The sequence below is a fragment of the Sus scrofa genome, chromosome 6 (assembly GCF_000003025.6).
Source record: "Sus scrofa isolate TJ Tabasco breed Duroc chromosome 6, Sscrofa11.1, whole genome shotgun sequence".
NCBI lineage: Eukaryota > Metazoa > Chordata > Mammalia > Artiodactyla > Suidae > Sus > Sus scrofa.
In genome coordinates, this window is record NC_010448.4 from 47,395,921 (window position 1) to 47,422,702 (window position 26,782).

Sequence of the window (26,782 nt, forward strand, 5' to 3'; positions counted from 1 at the left end):
TAGCATAAGGGGCGGGACCAGGGGAGGGTGGGGCCAGGCGGAAGGTGGAGTCAGGAAGAGGGAGAAGGAGGGGGGAAAGACCAGGGAAAGGGGTTTGGGTCGGGGAAAGGGGGCGGGCAAAGGCTAAGAGGGCTGGAAAAGGAGGGGACGTGGGTCTGCAGAACTGCAAAGGGCGGAAGAGAGGAGGGTGGCTTAGAGACCCGGCCTTAGGAGAGGGTACAGAGGAGGGGTGTAGGGCTAGGTATGGGGATAAATTGGGTTGGGGCCTGAGCTTCCTGCTAGCCCATTAAGTCCTCCCTGCCCTGCCCCAATCTCTCCCTTGTCCTCCCAGACCTATGATGCTCGAGAAGGCTACAACCCCCAGCCCCCTGACCTCAGCGGCGTTACCCTGTCCCGGGAGCTGCAGGTGAGACTTCTGATCTTTTTGGGGGGACATGGACGTGTCTTCTGGGGGAGGAGGACATCCCCTGAATGGGCCTTGCCCTGTGCATCCACTCCCAGGCTATGGCAGAACAACTGGCGGAAAATTACCACAACACGTGGGGACGGAAGAAGAAGCAGGAGCTGGAAGCCAAGGGTGAGGGCGCCTACCCCACCGCCGCACAGACCCTCCTGCTCCACGGTCCCTCCTGCTCCACTGTCCCCTAGTCCCAGGCTCTGGAGTCATAAGCGCCAGGGATGGAATTGTGCGACTTTAGATAACTGCTTTCACCCCACTGAACCTTCGTTTCTTGTCTATGCAGTGGGGATAATCACAGCATTTACTGCTGTAGGGTTGTGGTGAAGATGTTGCGAGTATCTGAAAGCAGTGTTTTGGTTATTCTTATTTCTGTCTTTATTGCTGTAATTATGCACACCCTCAACTCCAGAACCACTTCAGGAGTGGCCTGGGTACTCCCCAGCCCCCTGATTTCTGGTCTTTATCGCCCAGGTGGTGGGACCCACCCCTTGCTGGTTCCCTACGACACTCTCACGGCCAAGGAGAAGGCACGAGATAGAGAGAAGGCCCAGGAGCTGCTGAAGTTCCTGCAGATGAATGGCTATGCAGTCACCAGGCAAGCTAGCTGGAAGCCCCACCAGGGAGGGTCAGGGAGCAGGGAGCAGGGGCATTACCTGGGCGAAAGCTGGGAAAGACACACCCTAGGTAGTGGAGGCGGAGCCCCAGAGGGGAAGTTAAAGGGGGTATGGCCTGGGGAGAGGAGGTGGGGCCAGAGAGGGGTGGGCCCTGGAAAGCAGAGGCGGATCCAGGGAGGGGAGGAGTCTTAGAAGGGCGAATCCTGGAAAGCGAGGGCGGAGCCTGGGGGGGAGTCCAGGGGAACTGGGGCGGGGCTGGAAACACAGCAGCGGACCTGTGTCTGGGCTGACTCCTCCCTCTGCCTGCACCGGCAGGGGCCTTAAGGACATGGAACTGGACACATCTTCCATTGAGAAACGGTTTGCCTTTGGCTTCCTGCAGCAGTTGCTGCGCTGGATGGACATTTCTCAGGAGTTTATCGCCCACCTGGGTACGGAGTTTCACCTAGGGACTCAGAGCATGCATTCCCCTTTCCTCCCCTGGCCTGATCACTCTGCCAGGCACTGTTCTAGGCGTTGAGAATACTGCAGCGAACAACGGAAACAGTGATCCCCCTCCTCTGCAACTTATCACGCCCGTGATGGATTCAGACATTTAACGTCAGAAATAAGGATCCCTTAGTGTGTTAGAAAGTAATTAAGGTCGGACTGAGGAGGAGTGGGGATGTGAGTTGGTGGAACCCGTTATAATTTTATTTATTTATTTATTTATTTATTTATTTTTGTCTTTTTGCTATTTCTTGGGCCGCTCCCTCGGCATATGGAGGTTCCCAGACTAGGGGTCCAATCGGAGCTGTAACCACCGGCCTACGCCAGAGCCACAGCAACGCGGGATCCGAGCCGTGTCTGCAACCTACACCACAGCTCACGGCAACGCCGGATCCGTAACCCACTGAGCAAGGCCAGGGACCGAACCCACAACCTCATGGTTCCTAGTTGGATTCGTTAACCACTGCGCCATGACAGGAACTCCCAATTTTATTTATTTTTATGTTTTCGTTTTTTTGCTTTTTAGGACTGCACCTGCGGCATAGGAAGTTCCCAGGGTAAGGGTCAGATTGGAGCTACAGCTGCTGGCCTACATCACAGCCACAGCCATGCGGGATCTGAGCCATATCTGAGATCTACACCACAGCTCATGGATCCTTAACCCACTGAGCAAGGCTAAGTATTGAACCCACATCCTCATGGATACTAGTTGGGTTCGTTACTGCTGAGCCACAGTGGGATTCCGAACTGGTTATAATTTTAAATAGAGGATTCCAGGAAGCTGGGGAGGGAGCTCGTGGTCATCTGGGGAGAGTATTCCAGGCAGAGGAACAGCCAGCGCAAAGGCTCTGAGAGGTCGCTGGATGTGAGTATCAGGACGCCCGTGCAGCTGAAGCAGAGTGACAGAGGGGGCGAGCAAGAGGAAGTGTGGTCAGAGAGGTGACAGGCAGATCCCATCGGGCTTTGCAGGCCTGGTGAGGGCTGTAGCTTTTTTTTTTTTTTTTTTTTTTTTTGGTCTTTTTGCTATTTCTTCGAGCCACTCCCGAGGCATATGGAGGTTCCAGGCTAGGAGTCAAATTGGAGCTGTAGCCACCGGCCTACGCCAGAGCCACAGCAACGCAGGATCTGAGCCGCGTCTGCAACCGACACCACAGCTCTCGGCAACGCCGGATCGTTTACCCACTGAGCAAGGGCAGGGACCAAACCCGCAACCTCATGGTTCCTAGTCGGATTCGTTAACCACTGCGCCACGACGGGAACTCCTGTGGCTTTTTCCTCTGAGTGAAATGATGCCCCAGGAGCGTTCTAAGCAGGAGAGGGCCCTGACCTGCCTTGGGGGATCACAGGATCCCTCTGGCTGCTTGAGGGAACAGACTGTCAGGGGCAGGAGCAAAAGAGTGAGAACTGGGGATTCTGGGTCTGTTTTGAAGGCTGAGTCTGTTGGGGGGCCCAGCAGATGCCTCTGATAATGTCGCTAAGAATCACAGCTGGGGCCCTGATACTCCCCTCCAGCTTCCCCCAGAGAGCCCCAACTGTCCCTTTGAGAGCCACCAGGAATCCCCACGTTCCCTTCCCACGGCCCAGCAGGATTCACTCGTACATCTCACCCCAAATCTCCCCGGAGCTGAACTTCTGGCCTGCACTCTCCCTGCACGTCCCTCTCCGCTCTGAACCTCCGTCTCCTCACCTACCAGAAGGGGGGTCTGTTCGCTATAACCGGGGTGGTTCTGTCATTTATTTTGCTGGGTGAGCCATTTCGCTTCAGTGTCTTCATCTGCAAAAGGAGGGCGAGGGGCCAGTGTGTGGGCCCTCCACGTTGAGATTGTGCGAGAACATTTCTCTGAGTGCCGGGGACGGAGCAAGGGTTTAGTCATTGGAGTCAGCATTATTACTTAATAGTATGAACTACTGCTCTCACTATGATGATGGTGGATGTTCCCAGGCTAGAAGTCTAGTCGGAGCTACAGCTGCTGGCCTATGTCACAGCCACAGCAACGCAGGATACAAACCGCATCTTCGACCCTCACCACAGCTCAAGGCAATGCCGAATCCTTGATTCACTGAGCGAGGGCAGGAATCGAACCCACAACCTCATGGTTCTAGTTGGATTTGTTTCTGCTGTGCCATGACAGGAACTCCCTGTTTCCATTTTAAAGTTTAATCTAAACTTTAGATTAGATTAGAGTTGCACGGTGGAGGCATGCTGAGCCCATTAAGTTTGATCCGTCTACATTGACTTTTTTTTTTTTGTCTTTTTGCCATTTCTTGGGCTGCTCCCGCGGCATATGGGAGGTTCCCAGGCTAGGGGGTGAATCAGATCTATAGCTGCCAGCCTACGCCAGAGCCACAGCAATGCGGGATCTGAGTCGCGTCTGCGACCCACACCAGAGCTCACGGCAACGCCGGATCCTTAACCCACTGAGCAAGGGCAGGGATCGAACCCTCAACCTCATGGTTCCTAGTCGGATTCGTTAACCACTGCGCCACGACGGGAACTCCCTACATCGACTTCTTGTTTCATTCGTTCGTTCCATACTTAATTTCTGCCAGGTATTGAAGTTCATGAAGAAAAGGACTTGTGATAGGTGAAGAAAGGGATGTTCCATGACCTTACCATATCCCAATTTGTCCTGTTCCCCATTGTCAGCCTCAGGAAAGGTTTGATCAAGGATTTGGGGAGGGGGAATGAGATAAAAGATAAACAGAAGTGACCTCATACCAGCAGGTTATATCCTATTATATCCTAACTCTGCCTGATGAGAACACCCTGAGTTCCCTGGCCTTGAACCCACATGACCCCTCTTTGCTTTCCCCCACCAGAGGCTGTGGTCAGCAGTGGACGAGTGGAAAAGTCCCCCCATGAACAGGAGATAAAATTCTTTGCCAAGGTGAGAGGTGGGCTCAGAAGCTGAGGGGCTGGGGACTTGGGGGCTGTCTTTGCCCTTCACCACCTTCATCTCTTCCCCACCCCATCCCAGATCCTGCTCCCTTTGATCAACCAGTACTTCACCAACCACTGCCTCTATTTTCTGTCCACACCGGCCAAAGTGCTGGGCAGCGGCGGCCACGCCTCCAACAAGGAGAAGGAAATGATCACCAGGTGTGCCCCGCCCCCCGCCCCCTGCCGCTCCGCCCCCGCCCTCTGACCCAGCCCCAGAGCTCACAGCATTGTAATCCTGGATCCTTTCCTCCCAACCGTGGACCTTAGGGGCTTTGTCCTGGGCACTGGGCACTGACCAGTCTACCTGCAGAAGTGATCGAAGGGCTCGGGTGACCAGCCATCCTGGTGCGCCCCAGGACATGGGACTTTCAGGCAAACTGGGATGAACTGGTCAGGTCACCCTGTCAGAAAAGCAGCAGGCCAGGAGTTCCGGTTGTGGCTCAGAGGGTTAAAAATCTGACTAGTGTCTATGAGGATGTGGGTTTGATCCCTGGCCTTGCTCAGTGGGCGAAGGATCTGGCGTTGCTGTGAGCTGAGGTGTAGGTCTCAGATGCACCTTGGATCTGGCATTGCTGTGGCTGTGGTAGAGGCCAGCACCTGTAGCTCCGATTAGACTCCTGGGAACCTCCATATGCTGCAGGTCTGTTCCCCCTGAAAGAAAGAAAGGCGGGGGGGGGGGGAGAGAAAGAAAAGAAAAGAAAAAAGAAAAGAAAGAAAGACACACCAGCCTCCTCACCCCCAGGAGCCCAAGGCTGTGACCTTCAAGCTTGTTCCTCTCTCTGCGGCCCCCCCCGCCCCCCGCGCACCCTGACTCCTTCATTTTCTCTCCCCTCATCCTACCTGTGTCCCCTTGGCTCTGTCCTCTGCCCTTCTCTCCCTGTCCCTCCTTCCCTAACTGTGTCCCCTGCTGTCCTTGCTCCATTTCCGCTGTCCTCCTGGTCCTTTCTCTTCCTCAGCCTCTTCTGCAAGCTGGCCGCTCTTGTCCGTCACCGAGTCTCTCTCTTTGGTAAGCAGCTCTGCTCCCTGAGCCCTTCTCCCCGGCTCCCCCTCCCTTCCCCCCATGACCAATCTCACCCTGAAGAAATAGGGCCCAGTTTCTTGCTTTAAGTTGAACAACCTTCTCTGCGTTCTTCCTCTGGACTTGGACATGGAGTGCGTAGTCCTGGGGACAGGCCAGTAATGGGATAGTCCTGGGCTCTGCCCCCATGGAGCTTCCAGATTCATCACCAGACAGTGACAGAGGTCAGGGCCAGGGAGGGACTGGCAGAGAGGTCACAGCCAGATGAGGGAGGACGCAGGCCTGTGGCAGCACGGGTGGGGTGGGTGGGTGGAGAGAGAGCCGTCGGGGTGGGTGGACAAAGAGGTCTGTCCTCATGACCCTTCCTTCAGCTAAGCCCATCTTCCTCCCCCAGGGACGGATGCCCCAGCCGTGGTCAACTGCCTTCACATCCTGGCACGTTCCCTGGACGCGAGGTGGGGCTCCGGGTCACGGTGCCCCCTCCCATCCTAACCCTGCTCGCACCCCAGCCCCTGCTCTCCCAGATGCTCCACAACCTCAAATCTCAGACTCTAGAGCTGCTGTGCTCCCGCCTCCCTCCTAGGACAGTGATGAAGTCTGGCCCCGAGATTGTGAAGGCCGGCCTCCGTTCCTTCTTCGAGAGCGCCTCGGAGGACATCGAGAAGATGGTGGAGAACCTGCGCCTGGGCAAGGTGTCACAGGCGCGCACGCAGGTCAAGGGCGTGGGCCAGAACCTCACCTACACCACCGTGGCCCTGCTGCCTGTGCTAACCACCCTCTTCCAGCACATCGCCCAGCACCAATTTGGAGACGACGTAATCCGTAAGGACGGTCCCGAGGGTGGGCGTGGGGCGGGGGGCACGGATGTCAGTTCAGCCACCACCACCCATCCCAATGGAATCCGCACGCGTTTCAGTGTGTGTTTATTGAGAGGATTTATTTCCATAAGCAAAGTGTGCATTCAATTCAGTGCAGTGGTGGGTGGTGGGTAACAGAATGAGTGTTAATTCTGTAGCTCTGACAAAAGACCTAAGTCACTGTAGCTTAAACCAGTTAGAAGTATATATGTATATATATATATTTTTTTAGGGCTGCACCTGCAGCATATGGAAGTTCCTGGGCTAGGGGTAGAATTGGATCTGTAGCTGCCAGCCACAGCCACACGGGATCTGAGCCATGCATATGACCTACACCACAGCTCACAGCAACACCGGATTCTTAATTCACTGTGCAAGGCCACGGATTGAACCCACATCCTCATGGATCCTAGTCGGTTCATTAACTGCTGAACCATGAAGAGAACTCCCAGAATTATATTTCTTTCTCATGTAACAATCTACTTGTTGGTTGGTTGTGATGTCAGAAGCCCAGGTTCCTTCCATCTTCTTGCTCTGCTGTCCCTAAAATACTGCCTTTATCCTTTTGCTTCAAGAGGGTGTGCCATCACATTCTCATTCTACCAGAAGGAGAGGAGAAAAAGCAGAGGAGAGCACCTCACTACTTTGAAAGGAACAGCCCAGGAGTGGCCCACATCACTTCTCTCACATTCATCCTATTAGCCAGGACTCAGCGCATGGTCACAGGTCACTGCAAAGAAGGCTAGGAAAGTGGGCTTTAGTCTGGGAGGTCGTGTGTCGGGCTAGGTAGGAGAGCAGAGCAGAAAGGAGGTAAGGACAGATACTGGGGGTCAGTGAGCAGCGCCTGCTCTGTTTATCCAACCGAATGGCACCTGTATTGTGTGACCTGGGATCTAGTGACATAGCACATACAGTGTGTAACAAAATGACCTTAATGAGACACCGGCAAGATGAAACACCTGGTCGGGAGTCATGACAGGGTGTGTTCAGGTCCTCCAAAAAGCCTTCCAAGTTGCGACATGGGCCAGGCTGGAGGTGGGGAAAGGCTGGAGGGGCTGATGGGAGGGAAGTTTGGGAGGCTGAAGAGGCAGGTTGCGAAGGGGAGGCATCCAGAGTCAGGGCCTTGGCCTGGGGACCTGGGGACAGTGGGGCCTCCATGAGACAGACTGGAAGAAGTAACACATTTGTAGGAGATGCCAAGGTCAGTTGTGAGGCCCCAGGGGATGGCTACCCAGGCGGAAGTGTCCAGGCAGGCTGTGGGGCCCTGGGGGAAGGGGAGGGCCATCTCAGCTCCCTACTTTTTTGTAAGTGATAAAAATAAGAGCTGTCAGGAGTCCCCATTGTGGTGCAGCGGAAGCAAATCCAACTAGTAACCTTGAGGATGTGGGTTTGATCCCTGGCCTTGCATGGTGGGTCAGGGATCCGGTGTCGCCGTGAGCTGTGGTGTAAGTTGAAGACATGGCTTGGATCATGCATTGCTATGGCTGTGGTGTCAGCTGGCAGCTGCAGCTTTGATTCGACCCTTAGCCCAGAAACTTCCATGTGCAGCGGGTTTGGCCCTAAAAAAAAAAAAAAGGGAACAGTAACGCTTGGATGGGGTTCTTCTCATACCCTGACATTTGAAATTTTGAAAACATACAGAAAAGTAGGACTTCCCCTGTGACTCGCAGCATAACTATTTAGTGTTGCTTCTCCAGTGGCTGTGGCTCCACCCCTGGCTTGGGAACTTCCATGTGCCACAGGTGCGACCACTGTTTTTTTTGTTTTTTGGTTTTTTTTTAAATACAGAAGAGTAGAAAGGAGAGAATTATTAACAATTTGCCCTTGTAGTTACCATCATGGCGCAGTGGTTAACGAATCCAACTAGGAACCATGAGGTTGTGGGTTCAATCCCTGGCCTTGCTCAGTGGGTTAAGGATCTGGCGTTGCTGTGAGCTGTGGTGTAGGTTGAAGACGCGGCTTGGATCCCAAGTTGCTGTAGTGGTGGTGTAGGCTGACGGCTACAGCTCCGATTGGACCCCTAGCCTGGGAACCTCCATATGCCGCAGGAGCAGCCCAAGAAATGGCAAAAAGACAAAAACAACAACAACAACCAAAAAAACAAAAAAACAATTTGCCCTTGGGGGTTCCCATCATGGCTCAGCAGAAAGAAATCCAACTAGCATCCATGAAGATGCAGGTTCGATCCCTGGCCTCGCTCAGGGATCTGGCATTGCCGTGAGCTGTGGTGTAAGTTGCATTCATGGCTGGGTACTGGCGTTGTTGTAGCTGTGGCGGCTGCCGATCCCGTTTGACTCCTAAACTGGGAACCTCCATATGCTGAGGGTGCAACCCTAAAATGACAAAAAAATAAAATAAAATAACCCCAACAGTTTGCCCCATTTGTTTGACCTTTCACTTAATGAGGGACAGTATTTACAAACTTTTTGTTGAACTTCTGAATGTGAGTTGCACACACAGTGACACCTCATTCCTGAATATTTAGGCTTCAGCACCTGGAATGAGAATTTCTCTCATGTAAGCACAATATTAGTATCATACTTAACCTGACAATAGGTGAGTTTCCCTGTTACCCTCAAAATGTCTTTGCTTTTTTAAAAAATTCAGTTAAGTTTTTTCTCTCATTGCATTTGGTTGTTATGTCTCTATCATTACTTTTTTTTCACTTTTTTGGCTGCCCCACCGCATATGGAGTTCCCGGGCCAGGCATCAGATCTGAGCCATAGTTGTGACCTACACTGCAGCTACAGCAAATGCCCATGTGCCAGGCCAGATCCCAGTGCTGCAGAGACACCACTGGTCCCGTTGCACCGCAATGGGAACTCTATGTCATTACTCATCAATTTAGAACAGTCCCCCTACCCTCTTTTTGCCTCATGACATTTATGAAGTTGCTGAGGTTCTTAACCTGGCCTTTGGGTGGTATGTGGGTAGCCATGCCTGGAGTCTGGATTGGCTGTCTCTTTGTATTTTCTGGAGAGAGCGTCCCTTTGCTGTCATCAAAGACATCCATGACTCCTCTCTAAGGAAAGAACAACAAGCAGCCTTCACCGAGTGCTTGCTGCGCACCCTCTTCCCATTGCTTTTCATGTATTAACTCATTTAATCCTCAAAATAACCCTACGAGGAGGATACTGTAATTATCCACATTTTACAGATAGGAAAATCGAGGCCAAGAGAGAGTTGGTCCTTGCTTAACTCACAAACCTAGTAAAGGGTAGGCTGGCTGTACAGGCCCTGCGCTGTCCCATCACTGGTGACAAGGGAGTGGGTTGGGAGGAACCTGTGTGGACACCCGCCCTCCCTCTTTCCCTCAGTGGATGACGTTCAGGTCTCTTGCTATCGAACGCTGTGCAGTATCTACTCTCTGGGAACCACCAGGAACCCTTACGTGGAAAAGTAAGGAGAGACAGCCCATGGGGGCTGGGCTGGGTACTGAGGGGGCTCAGGGAGGGGAGGGCGCGGGTGAGGATGGAGGTGAGAGAAGAGATGGGACGCGGTCGCTCTTCAACAGACGTGCGCACTGTGGCAACTGCAGTTCCTCAGGGTGGCCATGTGGGGGCGCACTGAGGAAGGCATGGGAAGCAAGTGGAGCCGACTGGTTGGGGGCCAGGATGCCAGGCTGTTCTCCAGTGGCGGCAGGGTCACGCAGAAACTATGGTGACACACAGGAGCCAGGCATACTAGGAGCCCTGGGGAGAGCCGCTGGCAGTGCTAGGATTACCGGAGAAGCAAGAGGGCATTTAGGAAAGCCAGGGAGACGGCCGTATCAGTGACCCCCGATGAATAGCCTCTCTGCTCCAAAGGGTCCTGGGGAGAGGCACTTGCGTGGAGGAGGGGACTGGGATCCAGGACTGGGCAGAGGGGGCGTGGGAACTAAGCACAGCCTCCTCTTCCAGGCTGCGGCCAGCCCTCGGTGAGTGCCTGGCCCGCCTGGCAGCAGCCATGCCAGTGGCATTCCTGGAGCCCCAGCTGAACGAGTACAATGCCTGCTCAGTGTACACCACCAAGTCTCCCCGGGAGCGGGCCAGTAAGTTGGATGTGGCTGGGGCAGCTGTCAAGGGTTATATTCTGCCCGTGCAGGGCTGGGGAGACCCATGATGGAGGTGGTGTGGCCCAGTCTGGGCCCCAAGGGGCTGAGGAGTCCCCAGCTTGGGGGTGCTCCAGAGTGGGGAATCCCAGAGTTTGTGGGGCTCTGGTTTGTGGTGTGGACACTGAGGTCTGAGGTCTGGGCATGATGGGTCTGGGCATGATGGGTTGACCCTCCTTGCACCCCAGTCCTGGGGCTCCCCAACAGCGTGGAGGAGATGTGCCCGGATATTCCGGTGCTGGAGCGGCTCATGGCAGACATCGGGGGGCTGGCCGAGTCGGGGGCCCGCTACACGGAGATGCCACACGTCATTGAGATCACACTGCCCATGCTGTGCAGCTACCTGCCCCGCTGGTGGGAACGCGGGCCCGAGGCGCCCCCACCCGCCCTGCCCGCGGGAGCCCCTCCGCCCTGCACAGCTGTCACTTCCGACCACCTCAACTCCCTGCTGGGAAACATCCTGCGGATCATCGTCAACAACTTGGGCATCGACGAGGCCTCATGGATGAAGCGGCTGGCCGGTGGGTCTGGCAGGCACCCGGCTCCTGAGAACTGGGGCCAGTGCCCTGGGGCTCAGGTGCCTTGATCTGATGGTCTCAGAGGGCGATCCCTCAGAGGGGTCCATGATTTCCTGAGAGTGGGGAAGATTTTGGGGGTTGCAAGGCCAGAGGTCATCCTAAGGGATCAAAATCTCAGGCTCTTAAGGATGCCGGGGTTCTCCAGGCTGGATTCTGGATTTCTGGAGCCTTGGAGAGAGTTAGAACAAGGGTTAGGAGCTAGGTCAGAAGGCTGAGTTCCTTCTACAAAGGGTCAAAGGACCAGGTCAAACATCCAGGTCCCTAATATGGACAATTAGGGTTCTGGGTCAGAGGTCAAGAAATGAGTCTTTAAAAGATTGGGATTCCCGGTTCAGAAGTTGTATGTCAGGACTTGAGTTTTGGATCAGGGCCAAACTAGAGATCTGGGCTGGGATCAGAGGCCAGGGTCAGAGGTCAGAGGCTGCAGTAGGAAGCCAGGGGACATAGTCAGAAATTATGTGGTGAGTTAAGTCTGGGTATAGTCCAGGTCAGAGGTTGAAGACTGGGGTGAGATGTCATGGCCTACGGTTAGATATCAGGTTAGGATTCAGTTGTTGGGGTCAGAGGTCAAGAACTTGTGTCAGGTTGAGGGTCACCGTTTCAGGTCAAGGGTTCTGGTTGGGATCAAGGATCTGGGACTATGTAGATGTCACAGCCTGAGGTCAAGAGTGGGATCAGAGGTAGAAGCTGGGATCAGAAGCCAGGGTCAGGCTGGGATCCATGTTCCGTGGGGTCAGAGGGACAGGTCAGGGGTCATGGGATGGGACCAGAGACCGGGCGTGGGCTCAGAGGTCATAGGTCGGTGGCCTGCAGCAGGACATGCACCCTCTGCCTCTGCAGTGTTCGCCCAGCCCATCGTGAGCCGGGCCCGGCCCGAGCTCCTGCACTCACACTTCATCCCCACCATCGGGCGGCTGCGCAAACGGGCCGGGAAGGTGGTGGCCGAGGAGGAGCAGCTGCGCCTGGAGGCCAAGGCAGAAGCCGAGGAAGGGGAGCTCCTGGTGCGGGATGAGTTCTCTGTGCTCTGCCGGGACCTGTATGCCCTCTACCCACTGCTCATCCGCTACGTGGACAACAACAGGTCAGCCGTCCCCAGCCGTCATCACTCACACCCCAGCATGACCTCTCACCTCTGATGTGCTATAAATTTCTTGCAATCCTCACTCGATCCTCCGATATGGCCCAGGAAAAGCCGGCCTTCTTGGGTTTCCTCCCCTTCTGCTCCTTTAAACCTCCTGAATCTGAGGCCCTGTGATGGTTGCAGGGTTAGCCATAAGGAGCCCTACTTCCCCAGTCCAGCACTATGTCTCTGGGCTGGAGGACACGGGCTCTCTGATTGCGCAGTGAAGTCCAGTGGTCTGGCCTTTCTCCATCACTGAGAGAAGACCGGAAGATAGTCCAGATCTGGCCAGCCTGATTTTCCCAGAAATGTAGATCTTTATAAAAGGGCAAGCACAGGTTATCAACCAGTTTACTAACATCTCCCTAAAACCAGAAGCAGTGTTTAAAGAATTATTAAGTCTTAGGTGCAGCCAAATCCAGGGATGGTAAATCAGTTTCAACTCCAAGTTCCATCTTGGTTCAAAAAGATGTTAAGGTTGCATCAAGGCTTTGTGAGGAAGGGGGCTCAGATTGATTAGTTATGTCTGTCATAGGAGCAGAAATGGGAAGCAGTGGCATATATGCTGTACACTTCCTTGCACATCCATCTTTGAGCTCACAAGTGGGTATTGCTATGGAGTAGATCCCTAGGGGTAGGAGAACTGGGTCAAAGAGTTTGAACAAGTAAAGTGTGATATACTTATGGGATGCTACATGGCAGTGAAAGTGAGCAAACTATCACACACCCAACAATGTGGATGAATTTCACAAACATCCAACATTTCTTGAATGAAAGAAACCAGAAAAATTAAGAGCACACGGTGTATCATCTTTTCATGAACATTCAAGAACAGACAAAAATAATTCACGGTCTAGAAGTCAGAATAAGGGCATCTTTCAAGAGGAGGGAGAGGCACACACATCCTTCTGGGGACTGGAGATATTCTCTTTCTTGACTTGGGTGGGGGTTACACAGTGTGTTCACTTGGTGATAATGCATCAAGTTGACACTTTCTATGTATATTATACTTTGATAAAAAATTTAGAGAAAGAAAAATACTGCAAACCAACTATAACGGAAAAAATAAAAATCATTAAAAAAACAAACTTTTTAAAAAGAATGGTCATTTAGTAGTTCCCACTGTGGTTAAGGATCCACTGTGACTGCCATTGTGGTGTAAGTCACAGTTGTGGCTTGGATTCAATCCCTGGTCCAGAAACTTCCATATGCCTTGGGTATGGCAAAAAAGAAAAAAGAAAAGAAAAGAAAAGAATAGAATGGTTATTTATAATTTTTCTCTTTTTATTTCTTTGTTTGTTTGTCTTTTTAAGGCCACACCTGCGGCAGGCATATGGATGTTCCAAGGCTAGGGATTGAATTAGAGCTGGAGCCACCAGCCACAGCCACAGTCACAGCCATGCCAGATCCACGACCTACACTGCAGTGTGTGGCAATGCTGAATCCTTAACCCACTGAGTAAGGCCAGGGATTGAACTTGTGTTCTCACTGATCCTGGTTGGATTCTTCATGTGTGGAGCCACAACAGGAGCTCCAGTCATTTTTAAATCATCTGAATGTCCGGGTTACCCTAGAAAGTTGTCTCCTTCCCACTGAAGTCTCCTGGTCCCCCCAGTCCCTCCCCTGAGATCTCTGTGCGGTCCCCTCCCCTGGGGGTCCCTGCCCTCATCCCTCACCAACCCCTTCCCCTGCTGGCCCAGGGCACACTGGCTGACGGAACCCAATCCCAGCGCGGAGGAGTTGTTCCGGATGGTGGGCGAGATCTTCATCTACTGGTCCAAGTCCCACGTGAGTCCCCACGCGCCCCGCCCCTCGTCTCTCTCCACCCAAGACGCTGCTGCCCAAAGATGCCCGCCTGCACCCCGTCTGACCCCAGCACTGCCTCCCCATCAGAACTTCAAGCGCGAGGAGCAGAACTTTGTGGTCCAGAATGAGATCAACAACATGTCATTTCTGACCGCCGACAACAAGAGCAAAATGGCCAAGGTGGGTGCTTTGCTCCGGGAGGAGCCCTCCGCAGGGTCGGGGGACCACCCTCCACGGCTCCCTACCCGACCCCTCACCCAGCCAGCCCGACCTGCCCCCGGCACATCCCCTGCAGCCCGCACAGCCGCCCCACCTCCCTCCTCCTCCCTCCCTGTCTCCTCCTTCCTGCCACTTCCCTCTTCTTGTGCCATCTCCCCCTCCTCCCTATGTGCTTGCTCCCCCCTCCTTTCCATCCTCTCCCTCCTCTATCCCAGTTTCCTCCTCTCCCCTTTCCCATTTCTTTCCTTCTATCCCATTATCCTCCCCCACACACACCCCTTTCTTCTCCTCTCATCCTTCCCAGAACTGCCCTCTAAAGGGCAGGGTCCAAAGGGCAGGCCCACTACCCTGAGCGAGGTCTGGAAATGCCCAGCCAGGGGGGCAGCGGAGCTAGGGTTGGGCCAACCTGGAGGGGACCTGGGGTTTTCTAAAGGGACTGGGGTAACACTTCTTGTCTTTGTCGGCAACCTGATGAAGCAGGCAGGCGATGTACAGGTCAGCCCCACGTCTGGGACCCTCTGCATGGCTCTTGGCTAATCCCCTCTTTTCCCCCTAAACCTCAGCCTCTGCTCTCCTCCTAGAAAGCCCCTGCCCCTGTTCCCCACCCCTCATCCTTGGTTCCCAGCCCCATCCTCCTTCTCTTCCTCCACCTACCCCCTACCACCCATTCCCTTCCCGACTCTCAACTTTTGGCAGTTTAATTTTTTTTAACTTTCGTTAAAAAAAACAAACAAACAAAAAAAACACCTCTCAGCTTTCCCCAAAGCATCAAAGCCTGGTGGGCCGAGGTCTCAGGGGATGGGAATGGGGCGGGGAAGGCACGTGCATGGTTGGGTTTAAGGCCTGGGCTCTGGAATTAGACAGACTGCGGTTAGACTCCTGACTCTTGGCAGTTGTGACCTTGGCCAAGTGTCTTACCCTTTTGAGCCTTGAAGGCATCTTGTCAGTGCCTCCAGCCCCAGGGCTCTGTGAGGGCCCATGAAATGCTGCATGTGTTGGCACTTGGCTCATGAGCCACATCACGAGCCAGCGTGGACATGGCTCTGGCCGAAGCTTGTCACTGGGCTTCTCGTTGGCATGACGGAGGTGGCCCTGGCCACGAGTCTGCATCATAGCTCCAGAACACAGCTGTGGGTCTCTGTGCCCCGTGTTTCTGCTTCCAGATCTTTCTGGACCTTTCTTGCCTCTTCTGTCTTCCTGTCTCCTTCCATTTGAGTCTCTCAGTGTCTCTTTCTCTTTTTCTTCCAACTTCTCTCATCTCTTCGGACTCTTTACCATTCTACATCTTCATGTCATTCTTGGGAACTCTGTCTTGGGGTCTGGAGTGCGGGGTTGTAGGTGCTGTGCAGGGGCAAGAGGGGAGTCCTACCGGAAGTTCCTAGGACGTTCAGGGAGAGGACGGCCAGAAGTTGAGAAAGCCTGGAATTGGGGGAAATCTGGGAGGATTTGGGATAGAAGTTGGGAATTTGGGAGAGAGGCTCAGGTCTGGAAGTTTCTAGGGTCAGGCTGGAAGTCTGCAGGGAAAGATCAGCAAGGTCCAGGATGGAAGCTGAGGCAGACTCTGGGATCAGGGAGTCGGGGAGGGTGTGCCTCGTGTTCAGGCTGCGGGCTGGAGTGCGGACAAGAGAGGCAGGTTTGGGCCCAGGTCCCGGGGCCAGGCTGAGACTCAGCCTGGCGCTGAGCCCCCTGTCCCCACAGTCGGGTGGCTCAGACCAGGAACGCACCAAGAAGAAGCGCCGGGGGGACCGGTACTCTGTGCAGACATCGCTGATCGTGGCCACACTCAAGAAGATGCTGCCCATCGGCCTGAACATGTGTGCGCCCACCGACCAGGAACTCATCACGCTGGCCAAGACCCGCTATGCCCTGGTGCCTGCTCAGCCCCACTCTGGGAACCTGCTGGGATCCCATTCAGCGCCCCACAGAGCCCCTGGACCCTGCTGAATGCCCCGGGAGCCCACTGGGAGCCCTCCCCAAGGGCCCTCCTCAGTCCTTCTCCAGGGCCCTGAGGATTCTCTGGGGCTCCTAGGATGCCCTGGACACCCCGCTTGGGCTGTCAGAACTCTGGGACCTAAGGGCCCTCACTGGAACCCCATTAGAACCTGAAAGGCCACTAAGACACCTGGGACCCAGGAACCGCATTGAGCCTTCAAGGGCCTCACTGAACACCCCCACCCCCAGCCATGCTAAATCTGCTGAGACCCTGAGCACCCCACCCAAGACATCATGAGCCCTCCCGAGACTCCCCAAATCTCTTGGGATCCACTGGGCCTCCTCTGAACCTCTGGGTTCCCACCGAGCTCTCCAGCGCACTACCTCTTCCCCTCAGGGCCCCGCTGACCCCTCCCACCTGGACCCTCAAAGACTCCCAGGGACCCAGTGAACACCCTGTGACCCTAAGTAGCCCCCAGGATCCTAATGGCTTCTTCCCCAGGACCACACCCAGCCCAAACCTCCGAGGTCTCGAAACTGCTGGGGATCAATGGATTCTGCCCCCGAACCCTATTCGAGCCTCTCACCACCTGCTGGTGATGGGACTAGAAGGGAAGGGATGGGGGTCGAGGAGGATGCTGGGTCCTCCACGGTGACCCAGCCTGGCATGTTCCCCCAGAAAGACACAGATGAGGAGGTCCGGGAATTTCTGCAAAACAACCTTCACCTTCAGGGAAAGGTACGCCTCCTTAATCTGCAACAGAAAGGGGCATGAGTGCTTGACAGCAACGGTAACAGCTGCGTACCAGGCATTGAATGAAGGACCTTAACTTGTACTCAGTCCCCCAAAGAATGGTCAGAGCGTTGAAAGGGGGTTAGAGCTGCCGAGTAGCCCACTCTGCAGGGTGGGGCCCTCGGCTGAGGGAGGGGAGAGGGGGCAGGGGAGGGGCCTCATGCTGGCTGACCTTCCACCTCTCAGGTCGAAGGTTCCCCGTCTCTGCGCTGGCAGATGGCCCTGTACCGGGGCCTCCCGGGCCGCGAGGAGGACGCTGACGACCCGGAGAAAATCGTGCGCAGAGTCCAGGAAGTGTCTGCGGTGCTCTATCATCTGGAGCAGGTGTCTTACTACCGAGTGGCCCGAAGCTTGGGTCTCGGGGCGGGCCCTGGATCTGTGGGCGGGGCCTGGGGCGGGCTTTGAATCTGTGGGAGCTGATGCGCCTTGAGTTCAAAGTGAGGCTTCGAATGGTCACTTCGATCTGGGGATAGAGTCCTTGAATCTTGGGCCTGATGGAGACCCTCGATTCTGAGGGCGGGGCCTTGGCCGGGTCTTGAGATTGGGGCAGAATCTGGGTGGTCGCCTTGGGTCTGTGCACCTGGCGGACAAAGGAGGGAAATCTTGGTCTGGAAGCTGAGTACAGGTCTGAACCTTGACGCGGTTGGTAGAGCCACGGTATTCCTTTGGCCCTGTGAGTCGGGCCTGAATTTGGACCCGGGCACAGATGGGCCGTTTCACTTGGGGCTGGAAGTGGGAATCAGAGCAGGGGCCGAGTCTGGAGACATGACAGACCATCCCGCCTCCAGATGGAGCACCCTTACAAGTCCAAGAAGGCCGTGTGGCACAAGCTCTTGTCTAAGCAGCGCCGGAGGGCCGTGGTCGCCTGTTTCCGTATGACCCCGCTGTACAACCTGCCCACGTAAGACACACACCACCCCCCATGGAGGAGGGCAGCTCGAGGGGTCTTGGAGAAAGGGTGCCTGAAGAGGCAGGAGGATGGGTGCCAACCCAGTGGGGCTTAGGGAAAGGTGAGGGGAGGCAGAAGTGTGGGAGGCCAGAGGGCCGTGGACGGGGATGTCTCCACGGTGTCTCCCATCTTTCCCCGCAAGGCACCGGGCCTGTAATATGTTCCTGGAAAGCTACAAGGCTGCGTGGATCCTGACCGAAGACCACAGTTTTGAGGACCGCATGATAGATGACCTTTCAGTGAGCTGGGGCCTGCAGGGGCGTGTGGGGGCAGAGGAGGGTGGTACACCTCCAGGGGTCGCCCTTCACCTCAAGGGGCATGGGAACCAGGCTGCTGGCCTGGGCAGAACCAGGGGAGGGTGCAGGATGTGGGAGAAGAGAAAAAAAAACAGCCCAGGAGGATTATGGGGGAGACACAGGTGGAGAGTCTAGAAGCCCCCGCCCCAAGCCCCCCTTCCCGGCCCCCAGAAAGCTGGCGAGCAGGAGGAGGAGGAGGAAGAGGTGGAGGAGAAGAAGCCGGACCCCCTGCACCAGCTCGTCCTGCACTTCAGCCGCACCGCCCTGACCGAAAAGAGGTGAGGACCCTTCCTGGGTCCTGGAGAGACCCCCGCTTCCTCTCCCCACCCCCAGCAATCTCCTTGTTCCTCAGGAGAGACCCTCTGTGTCGTAGGGAGCCCCACAGCTGCTCCTTCCGTGCCAGTTACTAGCACAGGCAGCGCCACCATGAACCACTTTGCAGCCCGAGCACTTCGCGAGGGCGTGTCCTCTAGAGGGTTCATTCACAGCACAGCTCTTCTAGAAGGAAGTGCCTTGCTCAAACAAAATCAGTGTATTATGGGGAAGAAATCAGTGTGTTGTGACACCTTTCCAACAGATGGCGGTGAGGAAGGAGGCCCTTTTCTCATTCACCCAAAGGCTTCCTATAGGCTGATGGCGGTGTCGGGAATACATGGCAGTAATGAGGGTGCTGCTGCTGCCGACAGCGACAGGCAGCATTTATCAAACGCGTATGATGTGTCAGGCATCATGCTGAGCACTTGACACATGCACCCCCTCTGTCTTCACACTGCAAGATAGATACTGTTATCACCGACTTTGTGTGGATCAGGAAATGGAGGCCCGGGGATTTTTTTCTCACGTAACATCAAGTCAGAAAGTCCGGGGCTGGGCAAGTGGCAGGGACCCAGCCTTGTTCAGGAGTTCTGCCCTCCCACCCCGAGCTGTTGCCTGCTGGTGACAAGGTGGAAGCCGAACCTACAGATGTCATGGCCACACGTCCGGCAGGAAGATGGGGAAAGGCTTCCTGCCAATCAAAACCAAAATCGTTCCATCCAAGGAAAAGGAGACTGGGAAGCTGGGTGTTCTGTCTTCTATCCTCTGGGAAAGCAGAGACTCGGGTTAGACTGCGCAGATTTGAAACCCTGTACAAGCTGTGTGACCTCGGCCAAGAAGGATCTCTGTGCCTCTGTTTTCCTCATCTGTAAAATTGGGCTAATAATACAATTGACCCTTGAACAATGCAGGGATTAGGGGCACTGACCCTCCACCCAGTCACTAGTCCACGTATAACTTTAGTTGGCTTCCATATCCAGAGTTCCGCATCTGCAGATTCAGCTAACAAGGGAGCGTGTAGTACTGTAGCAGTAGTTGGTGAAAAAAACCCCACATATAAGTGGACCCATGCAGCTGACACCTGTGATGTTCAAGTCTCAGCTGTATAGCTACCCAACTGGATTACTGTGAGAATTAATTTGTTAATGTGTGCAAGGCACTTAGAACAGAGCACAACCTAGAGCAAATGCAATAGGTGCCGGCCATTACTTCTATTATTAGTATTATTATTAGAGAGGTGATCCAAGGAGGTGGTTGGTCATAGTTCTCAGTTGAACAAGCGGCAAGATGGTCCAGAAGCTCCAGGCTTCCCTCAAACCATCAGAGCAACCTCAGTGGAGGGGGAGCAAGTCCATCAGTAGCTTCAGCAAAACTCCCAGAGTGAATTCCATTGGACCAGCGTGGGTCACGTGACTGTCTCTTCCCTATTACTGTAGCCAAGCCAGTAGAAAGTACTGATTGGCTCAGCCATGATCACGTGCTCAGTCTGGCAATGGAGAGTCTACCCCATCTGAACCACATAGCCTGCACATGGGGAGGGGTGGCTCTCCAAAGGAAAGCTGGAAGCTATTATAAGACGGGGCTCCTCTCTTCTGGGTGCTGACTGTCCCCCCACTTACTTCCCCAGCAAACTGGATGAAGATTACTTATATATGGCGTATGCTGACATCATGGCAAAGGTGAGACCCTGTCCATCTAGGGCAGGTTCCCTCCCCACCTCCCTGCAGCTGCAATGCCTGCCCACTGCAAGGGCTGGGGGTGGGGGGCTGGTGTACCTCCTCTGTTCACCATCATCTCTAACACGTGTCCCACTCCCAGAGCTGCCACCTGGAGGAGGGAGGGGAGAACGGCGAAGCTCAAGAAGAGGTTGAGGTTTCCTTTGAGGTAGGTGGGATCACGTGGACCTGGAGTAAAGGGATGGGGGACCCTGACTTCATCAACCCCCCCATTCATTCAGTGTGTGTTCTGCTGGCCCTGGGCTGGGTATCAGGGTCCCGTTTGGCATCTGGTAAAGCCTTTCTCAGAATCATGTATTTAAATGCATAAAATGAATCCATAGCAAAAGAAAAACAAAGATAAAAAGATAAAGAAAAAAGTGAATCCATAGCAGAGAAAACAAACATACGGAAATAGTTATCGAAATAGAGTTTTAAAAAATGATACAGGAGTTCCTGTCGTAGCTCAGTGGAAACAAACCTGACTAGATTTGATCCCTGGCCTGGCTCAGTGGGTTGGGGATCTGGCATTGCTGGGAGCTGTGGTACAGTTCGCAGACAAGGCTCAGATCTGGCGGTGCTGTGGCTGTGGTGTCGGCTGGCAGCTGCAGCTCCAATTCTACCCCTAGCCTGGGAACCTCCATATGCCACAGGAGTGGCCCTAAAAAGACCCCCCAAAAAAAGTGTGATAGAGTAATATCTGTACTTCTTTATTAATCTACCAAATAACAAGAACTATCAGTGGGTCCATGTAGCTGCCGTAATTGATCAGTAGTGATGAACATAAGCAATATTTCAAGATGTCTTCAAAAATGATGTGTTATGGAAACATGCGTGATTCTTATGGATGACACAACCATGAATTCTGCTAATATTTCTATGACTGATGGCATCATCCATAATGGAAGGAAATGCAGCATTTTGGTTAGAGGGTGGCAGACACAAAAACAAAACTTTTTGGAATTCCTGCTGTGGTGCAGTGGGTTAAGGAGCCGGCATTGCCTCTGTGGCAGCTCGAGTTGCTTCTGAGGCACATGGTCAGTCCCCAGCCCAGCACAGTGGGTTAAGGATCCAGTGACATAGGTCACAGCTGTGGCTCAGATTTGATCCCTATCCTGGGAACTTCCATATGCCAAGGGTATGGAAAAAAAATATATATATATGTATATATATATATATCTTGTTTCCCCACCCATGTCCATGTTCACAGACCCCTTGGATTTTCTCGGTTGACCCCTGGCAAGTGTGTGGGGCTGGGTTACGACTGCTCCATGCCTGGCGCTGTGCTAAGTACAAGACTTAAGTCCCAGGGGATAGAAGGACCTCAGAGTTGAAGGAATGAGCGGAGGAGGTGGCTTGAGCAGGAAGGGCAGGGGTGACGGTGAGGCTGGGCTGGTGAGCCTGGACTCACTCTGCTTTGTGTGCTCTGCCACAGGAGAAGGAGATGGAGAAGCAGAGGCTCCTGTACCAGCAGGCACGGCTGCACAACCGTGGGGCCGCGGAGATGGTGCTGCAGATGATCAGTGCCTGCAAAGGTGCCTCCACGTGCACCTCTCCTGCCCCCACCCACCCAGCGTCGTGCTCCTCCCACCCCTGCATGTGGTTTGCACTCTGCCCATTGCACACCTGCCTCGCAATGTCTCACCCGTTCCTCCAGTCGTGACCACTCCTGCATACACACATTTGCACACTTGTCTGCCCCCTTCTCCCACACCCCCCTGGGATGGCTCTTTTCTGGTGAGTCAGAACACTGCTCCCAAGTTGAGCGGGTCATCTTTTGACCCCCACCCCCACCCCTGCCCGGTCCCCTTCAGGAGAGACAGGCGCCATGGTATCGTCCACCCTGAAGCTGGGCATCTCCATCCTGAACGGAGGCAATGCCGATGTGCAGCAGGTAACAGGCGAAGGGACTTGGGAGGAGGGCTGAGAGGGGTGGAGGTTCCTGTGTGACTCCCACTCCCCCCTCTGCAGAAAATGCTGGATTACCTGAAGGACAAGAAGGAAGTTGGCTTCTTCCAGAGTATCCAGGCACTGATGCAAACCTGCAGGTGGGCTCTAGTGCACATCTTCAGTTAAGTGGTTTGGTGTGGCTGAGCCCCCACTCCCGGTCCCACCTCTAGTTCTGTTCTCTTCGTTCCAGGAAGAGAGACCCCCTCAAACCAGATCAAATAACAGGCAGTTTATTATAAGGATTTACATGAAGCCATAAGGAGGGCAAATGGCACAGACTTTTAAGAATGAGTTCAGAGTTCCCTGGTGGCTCAGTGGGTTAAGGATATGGCATTGTCACTGCTGTAGCTTGGGTCACTGCTGTGGCATGGGTTCTATCTCTAGTCCTGGAACTTCTGCATGCCATGGGCGCAGCCAAAAAAAGAAAAAGAGGAGTAGTAAGGATCCAGACAGCTGGAACCAGAAGGTTGTTGAAACTTCAAGTGGCACCCAGGCAGCAGGGAACTGGGGCTCCTTCTGAGGACCCCCATTCATATGGCTCCATTACTGCCTTCATTCTCCTCTTAGAGTTCACTGACTTTCTCTACCTCTCTGAAGTTTTGCTGAGAGATGGTTTCTCTTTCCTCCTGATTTCAGCATTTTTGGTGGTTGTTGTCTTTTTAGAGCTGCACCTGCAGCATATGGAGGTTCCCAGGCTAGGGGTCGAATTGTAGCTGCAGCTGCTGGCCTACACCACAGCCACAGCAACTGGGATCTGAGCCATGTCTGTGACCTACACCACAGCTCGTGGCAACACCGGATCCCTAACCCACTGAGTAAGGCCAGGGATCGAACCTGCATCCTCATGGATACCAGCTGGATTCATTTCCACTGAGCCATGAGAGGAACTCCTCAGCTCTTATATATTTCATCCTCACCCCACCTTACCTCACAGCTGTCACTGCATAGCCACAACAGGCTCTTCGTTTCTGCTTCCTCTTGGTTTCAGCGCACTCTCGGTTTACTGTGGCTCTTCCTGCTGCAGTGGGGGTGGGAGATGCTGGGCGCTGGAGGAGAGGAGGGCAGAGGCCTCAGCCACCTTCACCGCCTTGCTTTCTTTCCCTCAGCGTCCTGGATCTCAATGCCTTTGAGAGACAGAACAAGGCAGAGGGGCTGGGCATGGTGAACGAGGACGGAACCGGTGAGGCCCTCGCGTGGGCTTCCCCCTCCCTGGGACATCCTCTTCCGTCAGGCTCCCCTCTCCCCCACACTGCCCAGAGCCCCCCAAGACACCCTCCCTCCCCAAGAGCATCCCCAGGTTTCCCTTCCTGCAGTGGTCCCCAGGCCTGCGTCCCATGTTCCTCCAGCGTCTCCCTCCCCATGGTCCCACCCCCGGGTGTCCTTCTGTCCTGTGTTCCCTCCCCCATCACCACCTCCACCCCACCCTCCACATGCCCCTGGTCTCCAGCCCTGGTTGCCGTTCTCTCATTAATGTCCCTAATCCGGGTTAATCGAGTCTCCTCTTTGCCGTGTTGTGACGTGTCTAACCTTTCTGCCCTGATCCTTGCCTCCTGCCTCGTCTCCTCTCCCTGTCCATCTCTCTCTGTCTCTTCCCTCTGCTTTTATCCTCTCCTTGTTCTCTTCTTGGCTTCCTTGCTCCTTATCACTCTTTCTCTCTGTGTGTGTCTTTCTCCCTGGCCGTGTCACTGTAAGTGTTTTTCTGTCTGTCTCTCTGTTTCTTTCTGTCTCTCTTTTTCTCTCTTTTCTTCTGCTTCCTCCTCCCATCCTGTTGGCTGCCCCAGTCATCAACCGCCAGAACGGTAATTCCCCTAGCCCATTCCCCTTGCTGTGCTACTGCCACCCCTCCCTTCTAACCCCAAACCGCCCCCTCCACCCGGGAGCTGAGGATCTGGGCCATCCAGGGGAGGGAGGTTCCATGCCCCGTGGAAAGCTTTAACATCAGGGGCCCAGAGACCAAGATTCCGGTCCTAAATTAGCCACTAACAACATTTGGAACTATGAACAAGTCTCTTACTGTCCTTAAGCCTCAGTTTCCCCATATGTAAAGTAGAAGCTAGAGAAGATGGCAGATAACCCCTTCCAGCTGGCTGCTCTCGGACTTCCTGACCCAGATTCACAGTCCCGAGGTGGGGTCAAACCCACTCCCAACTACCCTGCTCTCTGCGCCTGTGGCCTCAGATTGATCGAGTCTGCGGTTCCCATCCACCAACCGGATTGGTTGCCCCAGCATCCACTCTGCTTGGTGTGCGTGCCGCCTCTGCACCTGCTCTGGTTGGCCCGAACCTTCACTATCTAGCCTCCCCACTCTCCTCCCTTCCCTACAGCCCACAGTGATTGGCTTCTTCCAGACTTCCATTCTGATTGGCCCATGTTTACACCCCTCCCCCTTTGCTTCTGCTGGATTGGCTGCTTTCAAGGCATCTGAGCCAATTGGCTGGCTTTTGATCCCATCCCCTGCCCAGTCCTCTCCTGCCCAGAGCTTTTGAGTGAAAGTGACTCCGACCCTCTTAATCCATTAACCGCCCCGCTGCGGTCCTGGAAGGGGGGCTGAAGGAGATATCAGCAGCCTGAACCTCTGCTAGGTCGGCAGACGCTCCTGCATGTCACACAAGTGGTGACATCAAAGGGATACTGATATTGTAGAAAGACACTTGAAGTCCCAGCTTCATGACTCGGGCGGCCCTCAGCGCCCATCTGCTGATGTCATGGACGATGAGGTTGGGACCCCTGGTGTCATGAATGCCCGTGACCCTCACAGTGTCTTTAAAGTGGCGGCTGCTCCTCCCTGCGCGCCCACGCTTTATGCATGTGTGTGCGGTGTGCATGGGCCGTGTGCATGCTGTGTTTGTGCATCGCGGCTCATCTGACCGCTTCTGGGACCCGACCCCCTCTTCCACCAGGAGAGAAGGTCATGGCAGATGATGAATTCACCCAAGACCTGTTCCGATTCCTGCAATTGCTCTGCGAGGGCCACAATAATGGTGAGGAGGAGGGTCGGGTGAGGCAGAGAGGAAGCCAAGGTTCGAGGACTGTCTGGAAGGGTTGTCTGAGTTAATCTCCAGTCCCCTCCTCCCTTAGCAGTAACTGCCTCACCATACAACCAAACCTTGCTGTCCACCCCACTGTCCCTCAGTCTGTACTTTCAGCCAGTGTCAAGCCCCACCTACCCACCTTCCTAAATCTCGAATTTCTGGAATCTAGCCACTTTGCTTCTGTTTCACCTCTTATAGCCAGTCCAGTTCCCCCAGAGCAATCTGCCAAAACCAGTCTGGCCCCAAATCAATTTTCTCAAATGAGCAATTTGCCACATGCCATTTTTTACACAGGCATTTTGCAGCAGCTGCCAAAGTTCCATAGATGAGTATTTCATATTCTGGGCCTGCAGAGGCAAAAATTGCCTGGCATTTAAAAAATTAATCTATTAGAACCACGTATTAATTTTGCTCATAAAATTCTTTGCCAGGTGGAACGCTTACAGACTCTTCGCTCACTTAAACAAGTTAAGAGTTTTCATAACTTTGGTTCTGATTCAGGCAATATAATCAGATCAGGGATGACACAGCCAGTTAATTAAACACATCGTAATAGCTTATGACATTAAAGGAACAGTTAAAGCTCTGAACAGCAGGCTTCTACCCAATGCAGTTTCCTCTAACAAACATGCACAACCTTAAGGTTGTGGTTATAACACTTAGCAGGTGATATGAAGCCACAGACTGCCCAGAAATTAACCTTCATGAGAAGAACAGGAGTAATCATAAATCTAACCCCCATAGAGGCTGCACCCCACTTGGCTAGTGTTCTTTAAGGTAAATGGTAAACATTTTTAATCTTTACTTTTTTCTTTTCAACAAAGGAAAAACACGATCCATTGTTTTGCATTATCCTAAGCTCTTATGTCCACAGCTCGTTTTTCTTTAAGGCTTATTAAATACCATTGTGCTCTGTGACTAGGGTTTTCTTTCTTTAATGGAAGTGAAATCAGTCTTTGGGGTTTTAAATGAATTTTATTCCCTGGGTATAGGACTTTTTGGAAATGAGAATGTTCTGGAATGTTCTGTGTTTTTGTTTTGGTTTGGTTTGGCTTTTGTCGCACCAGTGGCATGTGGACATTCCCGGGCCAGGGATTAACCCTGGAACAGAGAGGTTCAATAGCTTGCCTGAGGTCACACATCTAGGAATTTGTGCAGCCAGCTCCTTCTGCTCTTTCAGGTCACAGCTGAGAGGTACCCCCACTTCCAAGAAGCCCTCCCTGACCACCCAGTGTGAACGAGGCATCTCCTCGGACTCCTCCAACCCCCTGAACTTGTCCCATCCCGACCCTGAGCATTCTGCTCAGTGTTCCCCTGCCACCCGGGAACAGTATCATCGTCATCATTCCAGAGCTTCGCAACCAAACACTGACGTAGACAGGATGGTCCATTAAGCCCCTGAGTAGCCATCACTCAGATCTAACGCTTATCAACTTTCTACCCTGGAACGATGTTTTTTGAATAGTGGGAACCAACTTGCCAGAGGGTTGTGAATGAAGTTTATCATAGAGGTTCTCATTCCTAACTGCACACTGGGAATGGCTGGGGAGCTTTACACACCACTAAAGCCCAGTTTTCACCCCCAGATGCTCTAATTTAATTGGTCTG

At 53.8% G+C, this 26,782-nt stretch overlaps 1 protein-coding gene across 1 annotated transcript in view; it reads left to right on the plus strand.

Annotated features, from left to right (window-relative positions):
* RYR1 (ryanodine receptor 1) overlaps positions 1–26,782 on the plus strand; it is a 118,699-nt gene that overhangs the window by 56,162 nt on the left and 35,755 nt on the right. The window contains 29 exon segments of the mRNA NM_001001534.1: positions 332–406; positions 502–577; positions 932–1,055; positions 1,390–1,505; positions 4,384–4,451; positions 4,542–4,663; positions 5,461–5,510; positions 5,917–5,977; positions 6,106–6,344; positions 9,697–9,778; positions 10,279–10,409; positions 10,658–10,990; positions 11,888–12,128; positions 13,868–13,955; positions 14,061–14,153; positions 15,891–16,061; positions 16,804–16,863; positions 17,104–17,241; positions 17,706–17,818; positions 18,009–18,105; positions 18,334–18,440; positions 20,105–20,156; positions 20,296–20,361; positions 21,628–21,727; positions 22,007–22,086; positions 22,164–22,240; positions 23,249–23,322; positions 23,924–23,941; positions 25,043–25,123. Of these exon segments, the coding sequence (NP_001001534.1) occupies positions 332–406; positions 502–577; positions 932–1,055; positions 1,390–1,505; positions 4,384–4,451; positions 4,542–4,663; positions 5,461–5,510; positions 5,917–5,977; positions 6,106–6,344; positions 9,697–9,778; positions 10,279–10,409; positions 10,658–10,990; positions 11,888–12,128; positions 13,868–13,955; positions 14,061–14,153; positions 15,891–16,061; positions 16,804–16,863; positions 17,104–17,241; positions 17,706–17,818; positions 18,009–18,105; positions 18,334–18,440; positions 20,105–20,156; positions 20,296–20,361; positions 21,628–21,727; positions 22,007–22,086; positions 22,164–22,240; positions 23,249–23,322; positions 23,924–23,941; positions 25,043–25,123 (3,133 nt within the window).